The 25,622-nt window shown below is 40.8% G+C and overlaps 1 protein-coding gene across 1 annotated transcript in view; it reads right to left on the reverse strand.

The window, feature by feature from the left end:
* Positions 1-452: 452 nt before the first annotated feature.
* The window catches only part of pdzd8 (PDZ domain containing 8), a 45,292-nt gene continuing 20,122 nt past the window's right edge, over positions 453-25,622 (reverse strand). The window contains exons 4-5 of the mRNA XM_062401184.1: positions 5,924-6,086; positions 453-5,723 (exon numbers count right to left, since the gene is read on the reverse strand). Of these exons, the coding sequence (XP_062257168.1) occupies positions 3,367-5,723; positions 5,924-6,086 (2,520 nt within the window). The 3' untranslated portion in view covers positions 453-3,366. The remainder of the gene's footprint in view (positions 5,724-5,923; positions 6,087-25,622) is intronic.

Genomic DNA, 25,622 nt, shown 5'->3' on the forward strand with positions numbered 1-25,622 from the left:
TGCACCCACAGAAATGCACAAATGAGCCATAAGTTGTCAGCTGCATGGTTGTCAAGGTAGTTTTTACACAACTCATGCGACACAAAAAAAAAATAAAGTAAATTTATAAATAATTGCTCTGTTGTTGGTTTGCAGATTTCTGGTGAGAAAGACCTTGGACAGGTTTAAACTATCTTTCATCAACTCAGTTACCTTTACATAGTCATAAGAGGTATGATTACATATATGATTTGAGTTTCAAATTAAAATACAGGCAGGAATTGGATTGTTTAAATAAACCTTTAACTTTCTGCTTGTCTGGTGTTAGTGTTAATCGATCCATCATTCAGTCTGGATGCAACAGAAGGTGGAAATCTTGTGCTTTGATATTTGCTGGTTTTCATTTGGATCACAGATTGTGCTTTCAAAGTTCTTCTGTGTGAACTGATTAAACCACAAAGCAGAGCAATATCAACCATTTTGAGCTTGTTTATTTGGGTTATGGACAATAAAGCTTCATCACATGAGCCTCCTTGAAAGCTGTACTACATCCCTCACGTACACAAAAAGAAACAAACACCATGTCGACCTGCTGGAAGCTGTGGTGGACAATTGTACAGCGGGTGCAGTTTCAAAGGTTAGAACTGGGGGAGGGGTGGCAGAAGCATATGATTATGAGTTCAGTGGAAGAGAACATTGAAACAACAGCAGCAGCAATAGCAGTGCTTCTCAAGCTAAGAGGGGTTTACAGTGTGAACTCCTCTCAGATTTCCATTAGGCGCCAACGCCCCTCAGGTTGAGGAAGATCAACTACACACTTTCTGGGAAAAAAGAAGAAAAATCACAGACATTGGGATTCATTGCAGATTACCAGTTTCATTTCCTACAAAAATATTGCACAAAAATCTGAATATACAGTGACAGAGAGAGATTGACAATAGCAGCTGAAAAGCCAATATCTACATGAGCAACATATCGAATATACTAAAAATCGCATGAAATAGTCCTTTGCGTCAACTAAAGGCCAATTCATGCATTCTGTATCTGGGTATCCACAAAAAGATTTGCAATCTGCCCGAGTCAGCTAGGGTTCGCGTGTGCCATGTGATCTGCATGCGACCCAAAATATGACACTACACAGACTGATCACACAGCAAGCACGCAGACTGTGCATGCGCCAGAAAAGTGAATTGGATAACCGTGCAGTGCAATGTATGCATGTCATGATGTTTGTACTGTAATCCACATCCTTTCGCGTCTTATTGCAGTCACGCACCGTTTTGGGGAATTTCTCATGTTGTTCAGCCGAACAAAGCAGCTCATCTTCTCACTGTCCAGAGGTTAAAGTCATGTTTTCTTGTGCACATGTGTGAAACGTGTCCTCTTCCGCAAACCTGCCACTGGAGTGAAGTCCACCAAGTATGATCAAGGCTCAAGTCTGGCTCATTACTTCTCTTATACCATTAGTTGACATCTAAATTTATCTCAACTCACAGGGCACAGGCTGCTGCAATGATAAATGCTTTATGATTTTCTATGCATTCTGGTAATATTTACTGTTATTCAGGGTTGGAGATTATGGTCAGCCATCAAGCTAATCAATTTCTTATATTTAACTGGCTGTTTTTGTTCTGAACAGCACATCGCTTTCAATCAAACATTGGCACTACACTTCTGTCTACTCTGAGATCACCCTGACAATTTGTTGAACGCCACAATTCTGATGTGCTGATCCTTGTTCATATTTAGAGAAAGCTCCTAAACTCAACCTGTTTATTTAACCACAACCAAACTCAAATGTGTTTGCTGTGCTGGAAATATCTGATGTGGCACTGATTGGCAAGATAACCATCAGAATAAAGAAAGAAAGAAAAGAACATCTTCAACAGAATAGATTCAGCAATTTCTCAGTGGTTTAGGATAGATGGTAAATGTTACACAAAAGTAACATTTACCATCTTGACAAGCAATTGTTTTCCAGTTGCTCTGTAAGGGTGTACAGGATGAACAGCAAGGCATTTTGGGAGCAGTAGATAGTGCTGATAGAATCATTGTAATAGGCTACATCAATGCTTGATTGATGGTTTTGCTGGGAATCAAGGGAAAGTGGTGCCAAACAGTTGTATAGAAACAAAAACAGAAACAGAAAGAGCGCCACTTAATCACGTCACAGCTCCTTGAAGTAGCCGCTTAACATACCAAGTAAATGCCTGAACCCAACCCTTAGCCCCAATGTAAACCCAATTGCAGCTGTTAGGACAAAGCAAACTTTTATCACAACAAGGGTTTCAGATCAACATATTTCCAAACAAGTATAGAAAGAAAACAAACTCAAGCAGGTAAATAAGCAAATGTTTCACCATTTCTGCATCAACAATTTCAACATCATGAGAGATCATTGGTAACAATCAATGAAAAAGAGGCAAATGTGCCTTTCTCATCTCATCCATGACAGTTTGCTATGTGCCTTCGTAGAGTTTTAGAATTTGGATGGGTAATCTGTACAGAATGTAACTTGTCAAGAGAAAACCGTACATACATATTAGAAATGAAAAATAGAACCCCAAAAAATAACATTTCTTCATCCTTCAAAGGAAACTATGAAGGAAGGAACTATGGGTAACAACATGTTTGGCCTGACTAAGACAAACAAATAAAACAACAGAAAGAGGCAAATTATATATTAGGTTTTACTTATAATCATGCTGAAATCACAAAGAGTTTTTGAGCAGGGAAAGTCACTTCTAAAATCCAAATATATTACTGTAAACAGTGCTCAAAGCAAAAGATATGTATGACTCCTTGTAGGGTCATTAGACAAACACAGAGGTGGATGTGTAAACCTACTTTCCCTTAGTAGTGTTCACATTAATATTGACTCCAATATTTCACCTTCATATAAACATATATTAAATACATACTATTTCTCCAAAATTAAGATAATTCAAACTAGCAGCACATAAATGTGCACATAGTCCCAAGTCCTTAAAGACAAAGCAGTTACAGACAAGAAAGCAAACTAAATCAAATTGTTACAATGACCTTTTGCAGAGGAAAACTAAACTGAAGGATTAATGTGCAGCACTACTGAGGGCAGATAAGTGTAGCTTTCAAGTTTCCCTTTTAAACCCCAGAGACACATGGAAAGCATGGGGACGGCACTACACTGTGCAAATCAAAACATCAATGACAGAATTACCATAAATTATTAGGGAGGAAATTCATTTTCCTATCATTTCTTTCATGTAAAAATGAAGTGGATCAAAACCTGGACCTAACAACCCCAATTTTTAAAACTGACTGTTCAATTCCTGTCCAAAAGGATACTGTTTGATAGGGAGAAAGGTGCACAGAGCATGTTCCTCTTACTTATTTCTCTAGTCTTATTTAGTGGAGTGCTTCCACACAGATCTGCTCTTCGGTAATGTCATCTAGCAGTTGCACCTCCACTGGGCTGCCGATGTCACTGTCATAGACCTCTGTCCCCATCAAGGCTTCGTCTTCTAGGCCTTCTCCTTTTCCTTTAAAACCTTGCTGCTCTGAAGGAGAGGTGCTCTCCACCGACTCTAGGTCTTCAATCCCAGCCCGGTAATGGATCATTAGCAAGGTAAGGGCCTGCAATCTCTCCCCAGACTTCGCCAGGGCAGTACCAATAAGGTTTTTACGACGGGCATCTGTGGCCTCTTTGTCCTCTAGCATAAGGGCGTTATTGTGCTCCAGCTCCTGGTCAATTTCCTGCTGCAGTTTATCCAGCATCAACTCAAGCTTCTGGGAGCGCTCATCTGTGGGCAGCCCCCGGTACAGGTCACGCCCTATCTCCTTCACAGCTATGAACACACTGTCATCCAGCCCTCCTTCCTTGCGTACAAGTTTACTGCTACCAGCACAGCTGACGGGCTGCTTTGAGGGGCTGGCACCACTGGTGTAGGTCTCAGTATCACTGCTCTCATTGTCGGAAGTGTTGGGTGTATGCTTGGGTGAGGGTTCCACCGCTCCAGGCACCACATCAGCCACCTGCTCAACTAGCCGAGTCTTAGGTACCTGCCGGAGATTAAGCAGGCGGGAGCTGGTGTTGATGATATGGCGCGTTAGTCCAGTCGCCCGGGTAATGGTGGATTTGGCTTCAGGGTCAGCTCCACGACGTTCAGTTGCTGCCACACAGAAGGGATTTTCAGAGAGGCACTTGTCCTGGCACTTCTTGTGGCAAACATAGGCGCAGATCATACACTGAGAGGCTGCCTTGGTCCAAACCTTCTTCTTGCAATATTCACACCAGGTGGGGTTCTGGAACTGTGTGTCCTGGAAGTTGTGACGAACCTCTACCAACTGCATAGTGCCAAAGGCCAAGTCATCCCGTGGTGTTGAAGGAATATGTTCCCTCTCCCTCTCCTTTAAATCTTCATCAAGAAGACTTCCCTCTCGCTCTTTTTCTACCAGCCCACCTGGAAATTCAAAGTCACCCTCAGCTAAATAGCAGAAGTTCAGGGTCACGTCTCCATAACATAGCTTCTCATTGAAGCCCTTGTGGGTGCCAAGACTTCGTAGTGCAGTGCGGCTGACATTGGCTCTGGGCTCTGGAGGCCCAAGCCTAAAGGGGCTCTGGTACTCTGCTGAAGACGTGGCCATACATTCCAGGGCTACATGCTCCAGTTGGAGACTCACATGACCCAGACACAACAAACTACCCAGCTTAAAGGGATCTTTGCACCACAGGGCCACATTAAGGTACTTGTGATTGCTCTCTACATCAAACACCATTGAGGCTTTGGGCCAGCGTGCTGTCTGATTACGAAACATGGTTTCTGGAGATTCCCAAATGGAGTGGTCTTCTAGACTGTCTCGTGTGCTGCACGAGCACTCTGAAGCTTTGTCCTTTGCTTGATCAACCTTGCTACTGCTGGTTGCAGAGGGAAGGGCTGGCAGCTCATCAGTGGATTCATTTGGCTTAGTGGACTGCTTTGTGTCAGCCTGTTTGACACATACTTTCTCTGTGCCAGCCTTCTCCTCATTGGCTCCAGTGACAGGAACCTTTTCTGGAGATTTTTCAGGAGCACTAGTAGCGGCAGTCACTATAGGAGCAACAGTTGCATTAGAAGTTGTAGCAGAATCGACACTTTCAAAAAGACTGGTTTCTGAAGAGGCTGTTGTCAACCTTATCTGAGGTCTTGGCGGCACTGGAGGGCGAGAGGGAGGAGGTGGGGGAGGAACAGTGGGGCGTTGCAGACCCTCACTTGGATCACTACTGGTCTTATGTGGTGAGGGCTTTGGTGATTCTTTGGGATGAGGTTTTAATGGTGACTGAAGACCCACCAGGTTTAGCTTGCGGTTTAGAATGGGTGATATGGAACCAAGGGGCTTGGAGGCCAAGTTGGCCACAGTCCTTTTGGGGCTTTGGTTTACTGTAAGTAAGAAATCCTCCTTAGTTTCACTGGTATTTGTGGTACTGTGAGGGCTACCAGTCTGACTAGGTTTGGAGTCCACAATCAACTCTTCAAACTCAGAGTCCATGTCTTTGCCATCGGATATGTCAGAAAGGGTGGTGATGGGGGCTGGATCCTCCTCATAGCCACCTGGCTGAGGGATAAAACCGGTTTCTTCGAGCTGCCCAAAGCCTTCCTGAAGAGTTCCTAAGCTTCCCAAAGAGGAAGTCTGGTGACGAACCGGTCTCTCATAAAGGACCACTACCCTGTCTCCAGCCTGCTTCAACAGTTTGGGTACTTGAACTGAAGATGTCACTTTGACACCTGTCAACAGAAACAACAGTGAGATGGTTTTCAATCGATAGTATAAAGAAATAAATGACAGTGTTAAAAAGTATTTATACAATGTAAAACGATATTTATAACCACATCTGGTGGTTTTAAAGATATGTTGTACCAACTATGCATAAAAAAAACAAAAACTTATGATATCAACTTATTATTGATTTGTTGACATGTCATACCTCCAATGGCAATGAGGCGATCTCCCCTCTGCAGATCTGCTGTGGATGCAGGAGAGTTGGCTGTGACCGTCTCAATGCTGACGTGGACTGCGTCCCCCTCAGTGGCAGGAACATGCCTGAAGGTCATCCCAACGCTGCCACATAGCCCCTTGATAACCTCCGTCTGATGTATACAGGTGATAAGACAAAAACTGAGCAATAAACACACAACAGCTGGTAGTATTGTTTTGTGCAAGAATAAGACATCCACCAACAAGGCTATGTTTGCTCTGCATTTGATCTGGGTCACAACTTGTAACATTTTCATTGATTAAAAATTATAAATCATGGGTCCAGATGAGAAAAATCTGGTATGTTTAGGGGAATGATATGTATGAGTCTATAGAAATTTGGTGAAAAATGTCTTGCAATGTTAAAGAAAATTACAAAATATATACTCCTGGGTCCGACCCCTGATCTGAAGCTGCCCCAAAATGTTATATGATCTTCTTTGGGGGTCTTGCCCCAGCCAGCCACAAAAGTTCATGGAAATCAATTTTTGTAATTTGTGTTTAATCCTGACAACAAACAACCAAATAAAGTCGGACAGTGAAGATAATCAAACAGAAACTTTGTTTTAAACCAAGTTTTTGTAACTTTTAAAATATCTTTCAATATTTATGGAAAACCCTGGTTTAGAAACATACATAGTGATTTGGAATAATTTTTAATATACTGTGTTTTGAATCAACACTTTGAAAAAATAGGTGGTAAGTATAGAAAACTATATTGATGAACAACCTTATTAGATCACAGAATTAAATTGTACTTATAAGGGAAATTATAATTAATGACTTATACATATTGCTATTTTTGGGAGTATAAAAGTAAGAAACTTAATATTGTAAATCAGGGTATTGTCACATACAGTGCCTTGCATAAGTATTCACCCCCTTTGGACTTTTCTACATTTTGTCATGGTATAACCACAGATTAAAATTTATTTCATCGTGAGTTTATGTAATGGACCAACACAAAATAGTGCATCATTTGGAAGTGGGGGGAAATATTACATGGATTTCACAATTATTTACAAATAAAAATCTGAAAAGTGTTGAGTGCATATGTATTCACCCCCTTTACTGTGAAACCCCTAACAAAGATCTGGTGCGACCAATTGCATTCACAAGTCACATTTGCAAGTCACATAATTAGTAAATAGGGTCCACCTGTCTGCAATTTAATCTCAGTATAAATACACCTGTTCTGTGACGGACTCAGAGTTTGTTGGAGATCATTACTGAACAAACAGCATCATGAAGACCAAGGAGCTCACCAAACAGGTCAGGGATAAAGTTGTGGAGAAATATGAAGCAGGGTTAGGTTATAAAAAAATATCCAGAGCTTTGAACATCTCTCTGAGCACCATAACATCCATCATAAGAAAATGGAAAGAATATGGCACAACCGCGAACCTACCAAGAGGAGGCTGTCCACCCAAACTGAAGAGTCGGACAAGGAGAAAATTAATCAGAGAAGCAACCAGGAGGCCCATGGTTACTCTGGAGGAGTTGCAGAGAACCACAGCTGAGGTGGGAGAATCTGTCCACAGGACAACTATTAGTCGTCTACTCCACAAATCTGGCCTTTATGGAAGAGTGGCAAGAAGAAAGCCATCGTTGAAAGGGATCAATAAAAAATCCCATTTGGAGTTTGCCAGAAGCCATGTGGGAGACACAGCAAACATGTGGAAGAAGGTGCTCTGGTCAGATGAGACCAAAATTGAACTTTTTGGCCTCAATGCAAAACGCTATGTGTGGCGAAAACCCAACACTGCCCATCACCCTGAGCATACCATCCCAACAGTGAAACATGGTGGTGGTAGCATCATGCTGTGGGGATGCTTATCTTCAGCAGGTACAGGGAAACTGGTCAGAATAGAGGGAAAGATGGATGGAGCCAAATACAGGGAAATCCTTGAAGAAAATCTGATGCAGTCTGCAAAAGACTTGAGACTGGGGCGGAGCATCATCTTCCAGCAAGACAATGACCCTAAACATACAGCCAGAGCTACAAAGGAATGGTTTGGATTAAAGAATGTTAATGTCTTAAAATGGCCCAGTCAAAGCCCAGACCTCAATCCAATAGAGAATCTATGGCGAGACTTGAAGATTGCGGTTCACAGACGGTCTCCATCCAATCTGACTGAGCTTCATCTTTTTTGCCAAGAAGAATGGACAAACCTTTCCATCTCTAGATGTGCAAAGCTGGTAGAGACATACCCCAAAAGACTTGCAGCTGTAATTGCAGCGAAAGGGGGTTTTACCAAGTATTGACACAGAGGGGTGAATACTTATGCACCCAACAGATGTCAACTTTTTTGTTCTCATTATTGTCTGTGTCACAATAAAATGTAATTTGCACCTCCAAAGTACTATGCATGTTTTGTTGATCAAACGGGAAAAAGTTTATTTAAGTCTATTTGAATTCCAGTTAGTAACAGTACATAATGGAAAAAAGTCCAAGGGGGGTGAATACTTATGCAAGGCACTGTATGGTTGGTAAATAAAGCATGCGGTGCTGAAGAAAGTTGTGTTTGTTTGTTAGTACTGTATTTGTATAATGCACCTGTGGTGTGGGCGGCTACCTGGAGGAGCAGTGTATCATAGCATTAATAATTGTTCTAGTTTACCCTAATCTCAGTATAGTGAGCTCCATTCCAGAACATACAGTTTGCATTCCTTTTACGAACAATGCATTTTGTTGAGTAGCACTGAATGAAAACATATCATGTTTACAAGACAACAACAAAAGGTTAACAAATAACCAACGTGTTCACTGCTATTTATATTCTAAATGTTGAACGTCTATAACTCACAGGGACTGCAATTTGTTTGGTCTAGATGCAAAAGAATGAAAAAAAAAAACTGTATGCTGACAAATGCTTCAACAGCTTCACTGACATCTGCCTCCAGCACTTTAACGGGAGACTCAAACTGAGAGGGGCAATTCTGTAGGAGAGGAGAGAGCTGCAATTAAACCTCCACCCCCGACTGCCTTAATAACAGCCACTGCACACAGTCCAAGTCACATATCCCACAACACACCTGTTGTGATGCGGAGGTGACCTGCTTCATGCCTGACAGGCCGTCAGTCAAATGACTGTACAGTATAGTGACATTTGCAACTCCTATGCTGATGATCATCTGGTTTGTGTTCCATGTGATTTTAGCAGTGATTGGTGGAGACTGTCAGCGTACTGGAGATCTATGGTGGAATCTTTACAGGTACAGGGAAACGGCTAAATGAGGTGGAGGAGAAGATGGTACGAGTGTCCTGATCAACAGGGAGAGAAGAGGGGCAGACATGATGTGGGTTGACGGAGATGAATGACTGTAATTTCCCTTGCTGTCATTTGTAACGGGTTCTGGTAGACTGGCAGTGATTGAGTTAGGGCTGGCCTTGAATAAACAGATGATCTATACAAGATGGAAAAGCTGGACCATTATCATAACTGACAACCAAATTACTAAAGAACCTCCTCTCCTCCATTTGTTGGCAAGTTTCAAACACAGAAATGTTAACAGAGTAAAAGGACTTTTATACCATAGTGCTTCCAATCCTTCAGATTAATGCATCATGATTCTTAAGTAAAGGTATGTTAAGTCTTTCCCTTGGAGGAACTATTTATAGCTCTTTCAAAATAAGAGAAATCTCTTAATACAAGAAAATTGGTTAGAGTGAAGAGTTTTATTAAAGGGCGCATATTATGAAAATTCCATTTTTGTAGTGCTTCTACATGTTAATTTGGGTATCTGGCATGTCTACGTCCCAAAAACTCCCATGATTTGTTGTGGTTCCTCTATGTCAGAAACTATACGCTAGATGGCGTCGAATGGGATTACGACCGAAAAATGCGTAATGTTCCAACCACGCCCATATAGGGAGTCTCGCTACATGGCCTTGGACCACCCCCCACCATCAGCTCCCCGGAGCGCGAGCCTGGTTAGCGTTACCTCACGAGATAATGCTAGCCAGGCTCGCGCTCCACCCTCGCCCCGGGGAGACGGCACCGACGCCCGGGGGTCTCTGCCTCAACGATCGGCATCTTTATGCGGCCACTTAGATGTCTGACGGGTAGCAGCAGCGAGCGAGTGCTGCTTCAGGGGGATGGTGAAGCGCGAGCCCGGAGCGTTAGCTCGCGAGCTAACGCTGCAAGCTAGGGTAAAAATGTGTAGAAACCTCTCCTGGGATGGACAGAAGTGCAATAGATGTCAGGTGTAGGAAACATCAAGATTACAGTTTTTAGCAGCATTGATGAGGGATGAGGTAGGTCTTTCAACCCAGTGACTAGACCCATTTTTTAAAGACTTGTAAAAGTGATTACTCTTTTCTTACGAAGTGTGTGCACATTTCTGCCATAGGCTATGTTTGGGGACAATTTCAGACTAAAAACCAGGGTACTGGGGAAAGGCAGATGTTTTGATTGACGTGTCAATAAAGTGTTTTTTATTTAGTTTAGGGTTAGAGAAATAGTGTTTATGGTTAGAATAAGTCATTCGGAAATTAATGTAAAATCTATTTAAAGTCCCAAAAGGTGACCTATGAGAACGTGTGTGTGTGTGTTTGTTTGCGACTGACTTTAATCTGATCAGGCCATGTTACAGCTCTTCCATGAAGGCTAACGACGTTGCAGAGAAAAGCACGTTGCTGTAGGGAGAATGTGGACTATAAAGGCCTATTCCGCTTCACATCACACCGTGACCATTAGTTAGTGAGCAGCTCGGCTCTGTGGATAAACGCTCTGAGACGTAAAGTTGTTAACAATAAAAAGGAGAAAATCACTGCAACATACAACAAAGTAATGGACGTTGAAAAGCACATGTATCCACAATACGCAACTGACAGTACAGTCCATATCCGATCTGATCACAGTTATAAGGCCACACAGACATAAAAAAAAAAAATGCTTTTCATAGTTTAATAGAAAGTTTTTATATAAATACTTTATTTCTGATGGTTGAGGGGGAAAAAGTCTTAGCTTTAAAGAGTTGAGTGAAGATTGTACCATTATTTTCTACATATAAACTTACATATAAATACCAAAGGCATTTGGCAGCTGATGCCAGTGCTGAGTGGGGTGGCTGTGGCTGAATGGGGGGTAGGATCCTCTGACCAGAAGGTCATCGCAGTCTTCCCCATTTTGCATCCCGAAGTCTCCTTGGGCAAGATGCTGAAGCCCAAAACTGCCTCTTCTCATAGAGAAAGGTGTTGCACATACAGTAGATGCTCTGCATGAATGTATGTGGATGGGTGAATGGCAAGAGCTGTACTATAAAGTGCTTTGAGTACAGACCATTTACTTACGATTCACACAGACACATTCAGGACAGTGATATTTCAGGTTAAAAAAACACTGAAAGGTGCAGAGTATCACAAATTGAAGGAGCTCTGTAGCTGTGTGTGTAAAGCTGTACCACTGGCTGCAGTGCAGCCATTGTGCCTTCAATAGATTTACAAAGGAGATCATACAAGTCTATTCTGCTGAGGTCTAAATAGCTGCATTTTCCCTTTTACACACACTTACAGAAGCAATATATGCACAGTCACAGACCCTCATATGCACCTAATTATGTAGCACAGCACACAAAACTCCAGTGCAGCAGCAGATCTAAAGATGGAGGCTTCTACTTCCAGGGTACGCTCTTAGTTGTACAATTATTACACACTTGCCCAAGCAAGAATAGAGCAGAAGAAATATAGTTGTATTCAAATGTATAGAATTATTCTGACACCTGTAAAAAAAACCTTGGTTTTCTATACATACTTTTGGACATAAATATTATTAGAAAAAACAGCTTAAATCTAAGACAGTTCTGCTCTCAGAAACATTCAACACATTGTAAAAGACTACATAATTTGAAAAGGTTTCATACACGGCAACATCATAATCGCCCCAGAATTAAAGAGCCCACTAGAGTCAAACTGGATGTGAGCCAGTGAAACACTTCTCAAACCAGAATAACAGTAACTATATGTATAACGGGTTGCAGGAGTGGATGAAATACTCCTCTCACTACAGCTATTGTTTATTATGACATTTCAATAAAACATTTAATGAATATAAATCCTTTCTCCAACGACTTGTTGGGTGCTGTTTGGTGCTTCTCTAAATGTGAAGTTTAATTGTCGCGCAGTACAGCTTTCTCTTGGGGCTGAGCAGCGGTGGCTGCTCTAACCTTGTTAACATCGACTAAGACAACAAGCAGCTCTCGGCTCCTTTTTCTCTGAGCAGAGCACAAACAAAGAACATAGCAAGCTCAAACTGGCCAGATGTAAATGGAGCAATTTACCCTCTATTTCAGCAAAGCCAGCCTCACTTTTATCTGAACTGCCACGGAGAACAAAAGAAAGGTTAATATGTTGCTCCAGGACACACATCCAAACAAGTTCTCTTTTGATCCCAGGAAACAAACAATCAGTCTGACAAAAGACCTCTGTTACACCTTTTCATACACTCAGACACACTCCCACAAAAAGTGAGTCACCACCTCACAAAACTAAACCTAATGCTTTTTCATCACATATGCAAAATTCTGTCACTCCTCAAGACTCCTCAGCAGTTTACACTTTTTATCTGTCCATCTAATGTTACATTTTCTTGTGAATGTGGATTGATCCCAATATAAAAATATGAGTTGGTGTGTTGGAATAAGAAGAAATAATTAGGAGTGACAGTCCGTAAAATGTTCACTATGGCGATATTGTATATTTTTCAGACTTAAACTAACAATAGCTGATGCCTCAGATTTCTCTGTGACGTACCGCTCCATTGTTGTCCAAAAAATATTTACAATGTTCCTTATTACCATGAAGACACTTATTTTGACCCAATCCACCGGCCAGAAATAATGAGTACAGCACAGACATGTGGACTAATACTCAACTGAATATAGTCCCTTACAAATCCTGTTCAACAAACATTCGCTGAAAACCTGCTGAGACAAGCTATTTTAGGAAATTACTGAGCCTTTGTAACATGGAATTTATTTGCCTGCTATTTTCTTGAAAACATTTTCATGAGATTTTCTGACGATAAGAAAAGACAAATTCATAACTTTTAAAAACTCATGATGACATGATGTTTACGGTCTACCTGCCAGAGTCTTGGCTCTATGAGACAATTGTCGTTTTGGTGTGTAAGACCCAATTGGAACTGACACTGGTATTTATTGATGATTCCACCCAAGGAAAAAGAATAAAACATACACTGTGTATCCAGATGGACAAAGCATCTTCGATCAATAATATAATATTTGAATGAAAAATAGTCAAACGCTACCATCTTAAGTATTTTGAAGGGTTGCCATGTCGTCCTTTTTTACATACAGTCTTGAGGATGAATGCAGAGGTATTCAGGAGCTTTCTGAGCTAAGATTTAGTCAAAAAAGTTCAAAAAAAATAATTTGACTGAAATAAAATGTACGACTGATATCTGAACAGTAAATTATTAAAGACAGTTATATTTACTATTAAACAAACTCTTGTTCTTATTTGACTATTATCAGATTTTAAGGCATTTGAAGCAGTTATACATTTAGATTGCTCGTAGAAGAAAAGTGCTGCCCATAGATGCACTGTGTGAATTGGTCATCAGGATTAAAGAAGCTCAATAAAATTCAGACCATTTACCATTTGTGTAAAATGTTTTATACTGGACACCATTGAATAAGTTATGAGGAGATTATGAGTACTAATAAAGGTCTGCAGGGAGAGGTGGCTGGCTGCAGGTTGGCCTGAAACCCTGGTTTGATGGATATCTTGGACAGAGCAGCGTCTGCTGTTGCTTGGCTGAACATCCCTCTGTTCTGCAGCAGGTCTGGGAGGGTGCGTGTGAGATGGAGAGGTGAGGGTTGAACAAATCCTTTTCCTTGTCACTGCGCTGCTTGGTAATTTAATCTAATACCACATGTCAGATCGATTTGTGTATGGTTATAGGGTACAAGTCGCTGCGAGGCAAGTGCGCCGCAATTCCCTGCCACATCCAATTAGTAGCCCCGGTTGTGATGGGGGTGGAGCGGGCTAAGGGGTGGTGTGCATGGCCAGTGACTGCCTGGGTGTTTACGTAGGTACTTATTAGGCGGGTTAACAGTGACGCATATTGTGTGCTACATGTTCTGAGACACAATATCACAGACGTGTGTTGAACTACAGTATGAAATCTGCTTTGGAACATTTCCATTCTATTTAGTACGCTATCCCAGAGCAGTGTTGTTAAGATATCAACTGAATGTTTCCATGAAATATGAGGTTATCACAACAGTGTTTGGGTCACTATCCTCTTCATACGTTCAACTGAACTAATTAGTTTATTTCCAAAAGTCACTGCTCCAGCCAAAGGGAGGCAATAAACCTTAATTGAAAAATTGTACATATAGTAAGAGCTAGAGAATAATATTGAAAAATACATTAATTCAAATTGAAGATATGATAGTGATTAATAATTATACCAATGGTAAAAGTCATAAAAACAATATATCCCTTCAGTGATATTTCAATTCCTACCAATCTCCATTTCAAATGGTCAGATAGACGGAAACTACCTCTAACACCTACCCAACACTGAATAGAAGGTCCTGTATTCGACCATAACTTGTAAAAACTGACTTCCCAGCCCCTTTCACAGTGTGATTGTGTAGCTGTGCGGAGGTCAGACAAGAGCCAGGCTCTGTCCTACTTTCTCTAGCTCTCTTTTGTTTCCATTAACTAACACTTTTAAAAGCTTATTTATGTTAAACATCAGACATGTACATCTGTTTTAAACAATTTGCATCTCCCTTGTCTCTATAACAGCAAGCTTTAAACCACACCGTGAGCAGGACGTAAATCATACACCGTTTAGCCTTTCATAATGTTATTTATTGGGGAGGAATAGAAAATAAAATAAAAGTTCCTTGCATTACCATGTGGTTGGAATGGGCTGAGCCATAATGTTTTCAAAGAAACAGATCAAGATGATATGTTACTATTCCTTATGAATGTGGTTAAAGTACTGTTGAGATTTGATGAAAAGTTTAAAAGAGGAATTTCAACTAGTTATTACCATCCACTACGATTGGTTGTCAGGTAGGACTAATGAACTGCTGCCGAGTGAGAGGACCTACTAGTGTTACAATATACTGTTATTGATAATTACTGTGATATGAATATTGATATCATGTTTTTAATACACATGATAAAGCTGAGGAGAGACAAGAGGAGAATTTGACTGGTCGTATTATTATTTTTTGCAAAACATTCTATTAACTTTGCAATAATTTAGCAATCACATTATTTGGGCAACGAAGATCATGTGGTGAAAATCTGATCTTGTGGAAACTAATCTGTACAGACAGATACATATACTATTTTTTATTAAATAGATATTGATTGAAAATGTAGATTTTTGGGGGTTAATTGAACAATCAACAGCTCGTTGTTGGGTTTTAAAGGATTTAGGCTCCATCGATAAATGATAAAATAAGAAACCTGCTAAAAGAACTGATTTTGACCTAGATTTTTATGGGGACAATTACAACCATTGGTCATTGTTGCACTACACTGTCTCTTTTAAATAAACAGGAAACTCACCTACATTGAGTAGGTAGCTTTTAAGTCAGTGTGAAGCCCTCCGTGAATGACGCCATCACATCTCACAGATGTTCTTTTTCCTCATTTATGATTAATATGATTTTCACATACACTGACCAACTGTAGTGTAAACCAATGTCGATATAAGAAGGATTATGATCTGTAAACTGACACAGAATAATGGGCAGATAGTATGGGCTCACAACCTAATTCAACACAATCACGTACAATTAAGCAGTGGATGACGCGTCTTTCTTGGGCAAAACCACCATGGAGTTTGGCTTCACACTTGTTTACTGTGTGGCTTATCTGAATTTTCAAGCTGCCTTTTTTATCATGGCGAGCAGGTTTCAAAAGCGTTAAGAACAAAGGAGTTGTTATGGAGACATGGACCAACAAAAAAGGTGCCCTGCCTAATTTGCACTTGTATCGACAGCAGCGGTGGTTCGGTCGCCCACGCACTCCCTTTTCTGTGGCACTGTCATTGTCCTGCCATTGAAAAATAATGATCTGTCATGACTGTTACATCATTCCAGTTCATTAAATGACAACTACATTCTGAAGAACTAGCACTGGTTCAGAAAGGAAGAAGACACCATTTCCCTCGTTATCAATTTGGCATTTCAGGTCTTTGAACACCAGTGCTCGTCTGTCATGCAAGCCCTCTGCGTATCTCCCTCAGTGGGCTCACCAGCTGCTTTAGATGCTGGGATTGCCAAAGTGTCTTTTTGCTTTCTGGAGACTTTAAGAAACGATGTGACCACTTGACCACAAGACATTTATTTATCATTCATTTAACATTTGCACGGTTTCACACCTAATTCCAGCCTATACGTAAACAGGCTAACAGTTACTAGCGTATGATCTCAGCTGGCCCTTTGATCTCCTATTCAAAACACAACTATAACAAATAGCCGATTTGCACATGTCATTCATCTCCGAGTCTTGGAGGCAGAGAGCAACAAAAATAAATGCTTTTATTTCATTTGGCTCTGCTGCTGCCCAATACGTCCTATATAATGTCATTTTTGCTAAGCAGAAGTAGAAACCACAAATATACTCTGTGGTTACCATCACTCTAAATAAAACTGACACAGAAGAAGAAAAACAGACAGGCCTACGTCTTCACAGTTGTCAGATCCATGTAGATGGAAAAGAAAGGCCATTCGGAGTAATTTTATAAATCAAGAGACTGTATTATCGCAGCGTTACTCAAAGATTAGAGGGAGTTAGTAAACCAACATCAACTTGTTGCTTACGCTACCAGATGTGATCCAAGCAACAGAATCCTAAAGAGAAACCACAATCTAATCTAAATCTTTGCGACACAACAAAATATTAATGTTTTTGGAGCTGATCATTTCTTTTTTAGCAATAATATGTGGAACTACAGACTCATAATTTTAAAAGAGCAATGTTTAGAGGATAATATTCAGTACACGTTATTCTATTCTAGTTTAATGTCATGGTTCTGACATGAATGTACCTCATACGCCTCAAAATACAAATAACAGGGACCACAGGGATTTATGTTAATACATTAGTTACAGATAGTGGGCAGCACTGGAATGTGCTTAATTGATCGATACTTTAATCTGGTTAATTAAAAATCAGCATTATTTGGAGATGTGAGAACCACTTTTGACCCTCAGCAGCGGCAGGTCATGTCTGTTCTAATGAGTGAACCAAGTCTACAGAATTTGAAAAAAACATTTCAATAGAAAATAGCAAGAAATCTGTAATAAAGCCTTGGCTCCGTCTGTCATGCACATAGCGGCCTGTATATTGAGTTTCCCTTGATGTGAATTGATCAGTGGAAGAAGCGATAAGAAACAAACAGCTTGTAGGACAAACCTCTCATGTATTTAAACTGCCTTCCGCCACACGGAAAGCGGTTGTCAAACAGAATTAGAAAGGGCCATAGCAAGGCAAAAGCAGATGATGAATGAGTCACTCGCTCCAAGTCAATGTATGCGTTAAAAAAAAAATGACAAGGGTGATATGCTCCCTTTGCTGCTATTCGATTTTTTGGAGGGTGTGCGTGAAGACAAACACCAAGAGTGATCACACTGTGTAGTTTGCACATTTAAAGACAGACACTATCACACGCCTAAAGTGTCAGGAGAAATGTGTATTGACTGAGAGTCATGTTTAAAAATATGTTGCCTCAAATACTAGGATCTATTATTTTACCTATATTCTCCACTCCCCAAAAATCCAGATTGGAAAGGAAGCGGGGGTCAGTCTGGTACTTCACATGACTCATTGTTACATAGTGTGTGTGTGTGTGTGTGTGTGTGTGTGTGTGTGTGTGTGTGTGTCACACGTGCGTGTGTATGTGCATGCGTGCACGAGTGTATTGTCTCATCAACCAACTGTCTTTCATCGGGTCCGGGTCTGATTAAAGACACAAAGACACCCTGAGTGGAACATCAAACAATCACTGTGATGGGGAGGGTTGTGTACGTGTCTATGAGTTTGTGTGGGTTGTGCATCAGAGACGCTGAAATCACCTGCATAAAATTCCCTGTTTTCCCACTTCAAGCCTGATGACTGGTGTGGCTCTGCATGTGCGTGTGCGCGCGAAGTGAGAGATAAGAAATAGTGGCCTGGCTGATCTTGGGTACCAGCTGTGGAGCAGACTTTCGTATGTTTTATTACATGACTGAACAAAAACACCAGAAAACACTGTCCTTACACATAACGTGCAAAACACAGTTTTACTGTTACTTAAAATAGTTTAGATTATAAGTGAAATGTACAAAATGTTGTGACTTGAATATAAACACTCTGGTGGATACAGAACAGAGTAAACTAATACATTTATATTTTAACAATCTCAAATATTTCTTCTTTTCATATAATGTGCAAACAATTTTGTGCTACTACATACTTCCACTCCGATACATTTCAGCTTGAATTACTTTTTAAATGAATATGAATTCCTTGTTTTCTTTCATGCTATGGTTCTTCAAAAGCATTATGAAATTACTACTGTTGTAAATGGCAACGATTACACCTCCAAAAGGTTCTTGTTGACTATTTACTTATGGGAAATTCCAGCGTGAAATATTCACAGCTGCTGAAAGTTTAGATTTGGCTGACGCTAAAAAAAGTTTGCAGATTGAAGAAGGTGGAATCAGAACGGAATAGATGTGTGTACTCACTGATGCCTGACCACACATTCTCGGCAGTATCACAGATATTTCTGGTGCTCGTATCAGAAAGTCTCTACCTAAAATTCAGGTACAACTTAGCATGATACATTTGCTCTTTTGAAGGTCAAAAGACAAAATCAACCAGACTGCAGCAGACTGGGGACCAGCAAGCTCGAGACACTTGAAGATTCTGTCCACTCACTGTTTGTGATGACCCAAAGAGTCTATTGATGGTTCATTACCATTAATTAAAGATTAAGAAATATCCTTCTCTCTAGTAGGTACTTCAATAAGAATTGTTTCACTGGTTCCTTAATTTTTTTCATATTACCTAATGACAGCTATAATTGTTTTAATAGTTCTTCAAATTGAAACTGGGCCAGTGCAGATGTAAAATACAAAGCAAGTTGTAAAATATGAAACTAATTTAATACAAAGACATTTTTGCAAATAAATGAATGAACTCCATTTTAAATGAATAAAAGTTAAAGAAATTATGATCTAATTTAATCAGGTTTACTTGAAGCCAGGGGCAGGGCAAGGATAGTGTGCTTGATTAGGGGACTATTCTCAGAATATATTCATTGATGTCTGACTTTGCTCAGAGCTAAAGAGCTAACAGTAAAGAAGGCCCCTGGTTTAGAAAAAGGTTAAAGGTGACAAGAGCAGTAAGAAACTTATCAAACTGAAACATGTTAATCAGATGTTTAGACCTGAATGGAAATGAGTGGCTGTTAAATTGTTCTAAGCTAAACTTATGTGTGATGAGAAGCCTGACATATTTCGTCTAATCTGACCTCTAATCACAGATGTTCCATGTTCACTAATGATAAATTAGAGTGGCTTCAAGTCTGGGAAACTGGATCACTTTGGGCCCTGGGCCACGACTCTGACCACACACACAACATCCAGTGGAACGCAGCCGTATGACACATACACACACACATCTTTTTTCACAAGACAAACCCACCCACAAGTGTAACCACCTTTACACAACAAGGCAAGGAGCTGTAGTGTTTGTGCACACAGACTCACAAACACACACATTGAAAGTCCCTTCGGTCAAGCTGTCAGCAAGCATCAGCTCTCAGTGCAGACGATGGAATTGACTGGGCAGATGTGCAAACACGCCTGAGAGATCCCCACCCCTCCCCCACCCTCAACACACCATAAACGAGTAATAACAAACAAAAAACAGCCACCCAGCCTCACACTGCAATCACACTGGCTTTCATTTACCCAGTTGTGAAGATGCGTGGACCAATGGGAAGCAGCATTACTTCTTTCTCTATACAATTAGAATCCATTCAGAACTGCTATGTTTTAATGTCACCTCTAAACCCAAAATAAACAAGGTCCAGACTAGAAATGTATGAGCACTGATAATATAAAATATCTTTTTAAAATAGCTATTGTCAAACATATATTCTTAAAATACAGAAATTTCACATCATGTCCACATTGACCCCTATAGTAGTACGAATTTCTAATTTAAACAGTCCACAGTACTTAAATGATTTGTTATTTTCAGGGCTGAAACTAGCACTTTTAATTGCACCTTCAAATAACTTGTTTTGTTTTCACAATTCACAACTATTCAAAGGGTGTTTGGTATAAAGTGATATGAATGAGCATGAATGGTGAAATAACCTGCAAACCTGTAGATGGCAGATATTTTGTAATTTGTTAAATAAATGACAGAATAAAATAATTAACTGCCAACAGCTACACCCCAAATACAAAACAAAGCTCCACTGACAAACATTTAAGGCATGATAAATATGATTCCAGTGTGAATGAAGAACTACTGTTCAGTAAACTCCTGCAGGTAAAGCAATGACGATGACAAAACCAGAGCTGGATAAAGTCAAACATATCAGCAGCAGTTAATAACATGTAAGGTGGAGAAATAATATTTGGCAAGTGAAAACAACAGATAGCAGCAGATTGCCTGTGAATAGCTCATTAAAAACCAGCCAGTGTCTCCCAGGCCCATTCATAACTGGTATTGTGACTCTCCATTTGTGCAAGCAGAAACTAAACCGTGATATGCAGCAGGAAGATAGAAATTTGAACCGAGCCCTGAAAGCCATGTTGAAAACAGTCCATGGACCCCTCCTGATTAGAGCGGCTCCCCCCTTGGGAATAAAGACACATGGTGCAGTGAAAAGCAGCAGCAAGTGGCTCACACTGGTTAAAATGATAGAATGTTCAAATGGCATAAAAAGCATTAACATACACAAGACAAGCTGCTGTTATCATAAGGGAGCCAAGGGAAGCTCATATCTTGCAATCATCAGGGGAGAAGTTGATGGCGAATTGACCTTTACCAAATGGTATAGCCTTTAATCCTGACTACGGAGTCCTGCTGGGGACAGGCAGACTGGGGAGGTCCGATAAAAAAGGCTCAAATGCCACCGCGAATCTGCATTTCTATGCCTATATTAACTAAAAAGGGAAACAAGTGCTTTGAAGTGGTACCACTTGGTGGGGGCTGTGCGGATGGCTGCACTGGTCAAGTGTCGGGGTGGATCAGTTCACATATTCATTACTTATTGGATTGCTGGCTGCACCTCTAACTGACCATGGTGTTCAATCAGTCCTGGAGAAAGGTCTGCAAATGTGTTTGTGTCACATGTGTAAGTCGACAACATGTCATAAATGCTGTTTCACATATTCTAGCACTTTAGTGGATTTATTTAAGACTGTAAAAAATGCACTAAGGGCATGCTTGCATTCGGTGTCGATTAAAGACTAGAAGAAAATTTTGTCTAAAAATTTTAACTTAACCAAAATCCATATTTTTTGTGATTTAAAAAAAAAAAAAAAAAAAAGGTGACAAGATGACAGTTTTTTTTAAAGTGTCATTACTTTTCCATATGGCTGTTCTGCACGTTTCTCTCCCTGTGCACTAATTATACTTCACAGGATCCTGCACAACAGCAAGAGCCAGTGGCTTGCTGAGATAAGATGGTTTTACCAGGTCAATGAGACAACATGGAAAAGCAAGCAGATCTCATGAAACATGATCTGTAACGTTACTGCTGATATAGAAAGAGTCCATCATCTAAATCTTGTCTAATCTTTTAACATCTCATCATTTTTGTATTCAGATTTAATTTGAAATTGTTCTTTTAATATTGTTCTATTGTGCTGTATAAATAGAAAGTGTTCATCCAACATCCTGCTTATGTGAGATTTCTCTATTTTATGTTTTGACATTTTGACATGTCTGTTCTTGATCTTGTGTATCTGATTCATTCATTTATTTTATATATTTATTCTTTTCATAAATGCCATTATGTACTCCAGTGATGTTCGGAAAGGAAGAAACATAAAACTGAATCATTGAATGATGTTTTTTATTACAGTACAATAACCTGCTGCTTCTGAGGGAGCGAAATAACATGAAGGTAATGTGCTTAGAGCTAAACTAAAGACTTGATCTTTCACTGCCACCTGCTGGTGGAGGACTCAAATTGTCAAAAGTCATTAAACACAACATCAGAAAACAGTACAGGGCAATTACTGTTCAACAGAATCTGAGCAGTGGTGTATGAAGTACTTGAAAGCCATACTTGAGTGAAAGTACAGATATCTTACCTGAAAGTGACTCCGGTAAAAGTGAAAGTCGCCCATCAGACAATGACTTGAGTAAATGTCTTAAAGTAGCTCATATTAAATGTACTTAATTATCAAAAGTATCTGGTGTTGAAATGTACCTAAGTATCAAAGTAAAAGTACAAGTACAAAAATAAATTGTTCTCTTCAGGATTTATTTCAACTTACTGAAAAATTATAACAACACTATACATATAATGTCTAATTTTACAAATTTGGAACCCAAGATGCTGAGGTTCAAATAGTAATGGACTTGTGCATCTGACCTTCAAGTGCCTCTTGTGTCTACCTAAGAACACTAATAGACCACAGTATAAACAATGGACCTTTCATCGAATCATTCAAAACTAAAAAGAAAAATCGCAGAAAGGTCTCAAGTGAGTACCTGTCACAGGCCCAGCTTAGGCGCCTTAAGCATATTTGGCTACGCCTCAAATGTGTTTGTCTTCTCCAGGATATCCTTGTCGTGCTCTGTTATACAAGCAGTAAGAATATATTTTTAACAATACCCTATTTGCACTTCTTTTTTTTTTGTATTGGTTGCTTTGCAAATTGTTATGCTTAAATGTGGATGCTATTGCATATGCCTGCGTTCATATACAATTATTTTTTATATAAAAATAATAATATGTATGATAGAGCTGCTCGATTAATCGAAATTCAATCGTGATTTCAATTATGGGGTCAAACGGTCTCCAAACTACTATAATCGAGTTGAAACAATTATTTGGCATTTTTTTCGATGTGCCATTCAGTCCTTCCCCCAAAGCATTCAGCGGCCCAGCTGACTTGCTGACTGTTTCCAATGAAACAGTCAGGAACTTGGGAGTGATCTTCGATCCTGATTTATCCTTTAATAGTCACTTAAAACAAATTTCTAGGATCGCTTTTTTCCACTTGCGTAATATTTCAAAAATTAGACATGTCCTTTCACAAAAAGATGCAGAAAAACTAGTCCACGCCTTTGTTACATCGAGACTGGACTATTGTAATTCATTATTATCAGGCTCCAGCAGCAAGTCGTTAAAGACTCTACAGCTTGTCCAAAATGCTGCAGCACGTGTCCTGACGAGAACAAAGAGAAGAGAGCACATTTCTCCAATATTAGCATCGCTACACTGGCTTCCAGTTAAATCTAGAATAGAATTTAAAATTCTCCTCCTCACCTTCAAGGCCCTTAATAATATAGCGCCTTTTTTTCTTAAAGAGCTGTTAGTACCTTATAAACCCGCTAGAGCACTCTGCTCCCAGAATTCAAGCTTACTTGTCGTCCCTAAATTCTCTAAAAGTAGAGTAGGAGCCAGAGCTTTTAGCCATCAAGCCCCTCGGCTGTGGAATAATCTACCACTTTCAGTTCGGGAGGCAGTCACCATCTTTTCGTTTAAAAGTAGGCTCAAAACCTTCCTTTTTGATAAAGCTTATAGTTAGAGCTAATTAGTGCGCCGGAACGTTACTTCTTCTATTTTATGACACATGACACACAGAGCTTCTCTTTCCAGCTTCTCCTTCCTCTTCTCCATCCCTATCCCCCTTCCCCGGAATCCCTTTGCTTTATCGCCTGCAGATCCAGAGCCTCTGTGGCCGCACCATGGATTGCGGTTTGTGGATCGCGCACCGGGGGTCGCGGTGTTGGATCCAGTGTGGCGGATTCTGAGTCATGTGGGCTGTTCGTGGTGCTGGTGGCGGACCCTGTGTCGTGTTGGCATTGGGCACGGGCGGTGGACCAGGACCGCGGTGGTGGCTTGTGATGGGTCCTGGTGGGCGGCGGTGGACGGTGACTGAGGACTGGAGTGGCGTCTGGTCTGGATGGTGGATCGTGGTCTAGATGGTTGCTGAGCATGGACTGTGCTTGCAGCGGGACTGCTTGGCATGTCATGTTGGGGTTGTCCTTCGGGATGTCTACCCTCATCAAATGCTGCTAGAGACTTTGATTATTGATGATGTTCTCCTGCACGTGGCATCTATTGCACTTCTGTCCGTCCTGGGAGAGGGATCCCTCACATGTGTCTCTCTCTGAGGTTTCTACGTATTTTTACCCTGTTAAAAGGGTTTTTAGTAGTTTTTCCTTGCTCTTGCTGAGGGTTAAGGACAGAGGATGTCACACCCTGTTAAAGCCCTATGAGATGAATTGTAATTTGTGAATCTGGGCTATACAAATAAAATTTGATTGATTGATTAACTGGCTCTCACTCTGAAGCAGTAGTAAAGTGAAGGAGGCGAGGTGTGTGTGTGTGGTGACCGGCGGTAAAAAAACTGAATGAGCTTCCATATGCTTCTCTCGTCACAAGCAAGTGGGAGACTCTCTTACATGGCCTTGGCCCGCCCCCCCAACACTCATTATAGACTAGATATTTGAGCAGGTCGTACATATTAAATCATACACTAGTTATGCTCAAGCACAGCTTCTAGTTAACACGTGTCAAAAATGACGGGGAGCGGCGGTGACACAGTGCGATCTGGGGCCGTCCGAGGTGGCGACGATGGCTGATCCCAGCTGCTATGTCATCGCATCAGCAGATCCGCGGCTGCCTCGGACACCACGGATCGAACCGTGTCACCGCCGCTTCCCCCGTCACTTTTGCCGCGTGTTACCTTGCTGCTTACCTTGAGCCAGCTACACCACAGGGAAGTCTCCAATGTTCCCAGTGAGCTGCCCTCGCGTAGATCTCGATCTAAGTTGCTGCAAGCTAGCGTTAGCTCGCTGCTGCTACCCGTCAGACATCTACCTGGACACCTTTAAACGCTTTCCACAGGATCCGAGCAGGACCAGTGCTTCAGCCTACTGCACCGTGTCGGCTGCAGTAGGGGGGAGCTGGCTCATTAGCTTTTAAAGGAACAGGCTCTCAAAACAGGTCAATCTGAGGACGGCTGTTTTAAACAGGGTAAAAAGCGGCTGTTTTAAATTATCCTTGTGGTATTTTGACCAAAATACATTTCCAAGACCCCAAGAAACCAAATCAACGTGTGGTAAAATGGGCATAATATGTCCCCTTTAACAACGTTTCTGAAGGTGAACCTGCTGATGGGAACGTTACCAGAACAGCTTGCTTGACCACGGTCGACCAAGGCAGCCCGACCAACATCCGGACTTTTAGGGTCTTGTGCTGCCCCCCACCACTGAATCTGAGCCACTGTAAATGTCATTTAGAAGTGTGTGGCAGGAACAGCCGCAGCAGAGCCAGTCATTAGGGATGACATTTCACTCTAAAACGGTCATTATTCACATCCAAACAAGCCTGATGTGATAACTGTAATATCTCGAAATTGCGGCAATTAAAAAAGGTTTGCCGAAGGGGCCTGAACATTTTCTA

This window comes from Platichthys flesus, chromosome 12 (genome assembly GCF_949316205.1).
Source record: "Platichthys flesus chromosome 12, fPlaFle2.1, whole genome shotgun sequence".
Lineage (NCBI taxonomy): Eukaryota > Metazoa > Chordata > Actinopteri > Pleuronectiformes > Pleuronectidae > Platichthys > Platichthys flesus.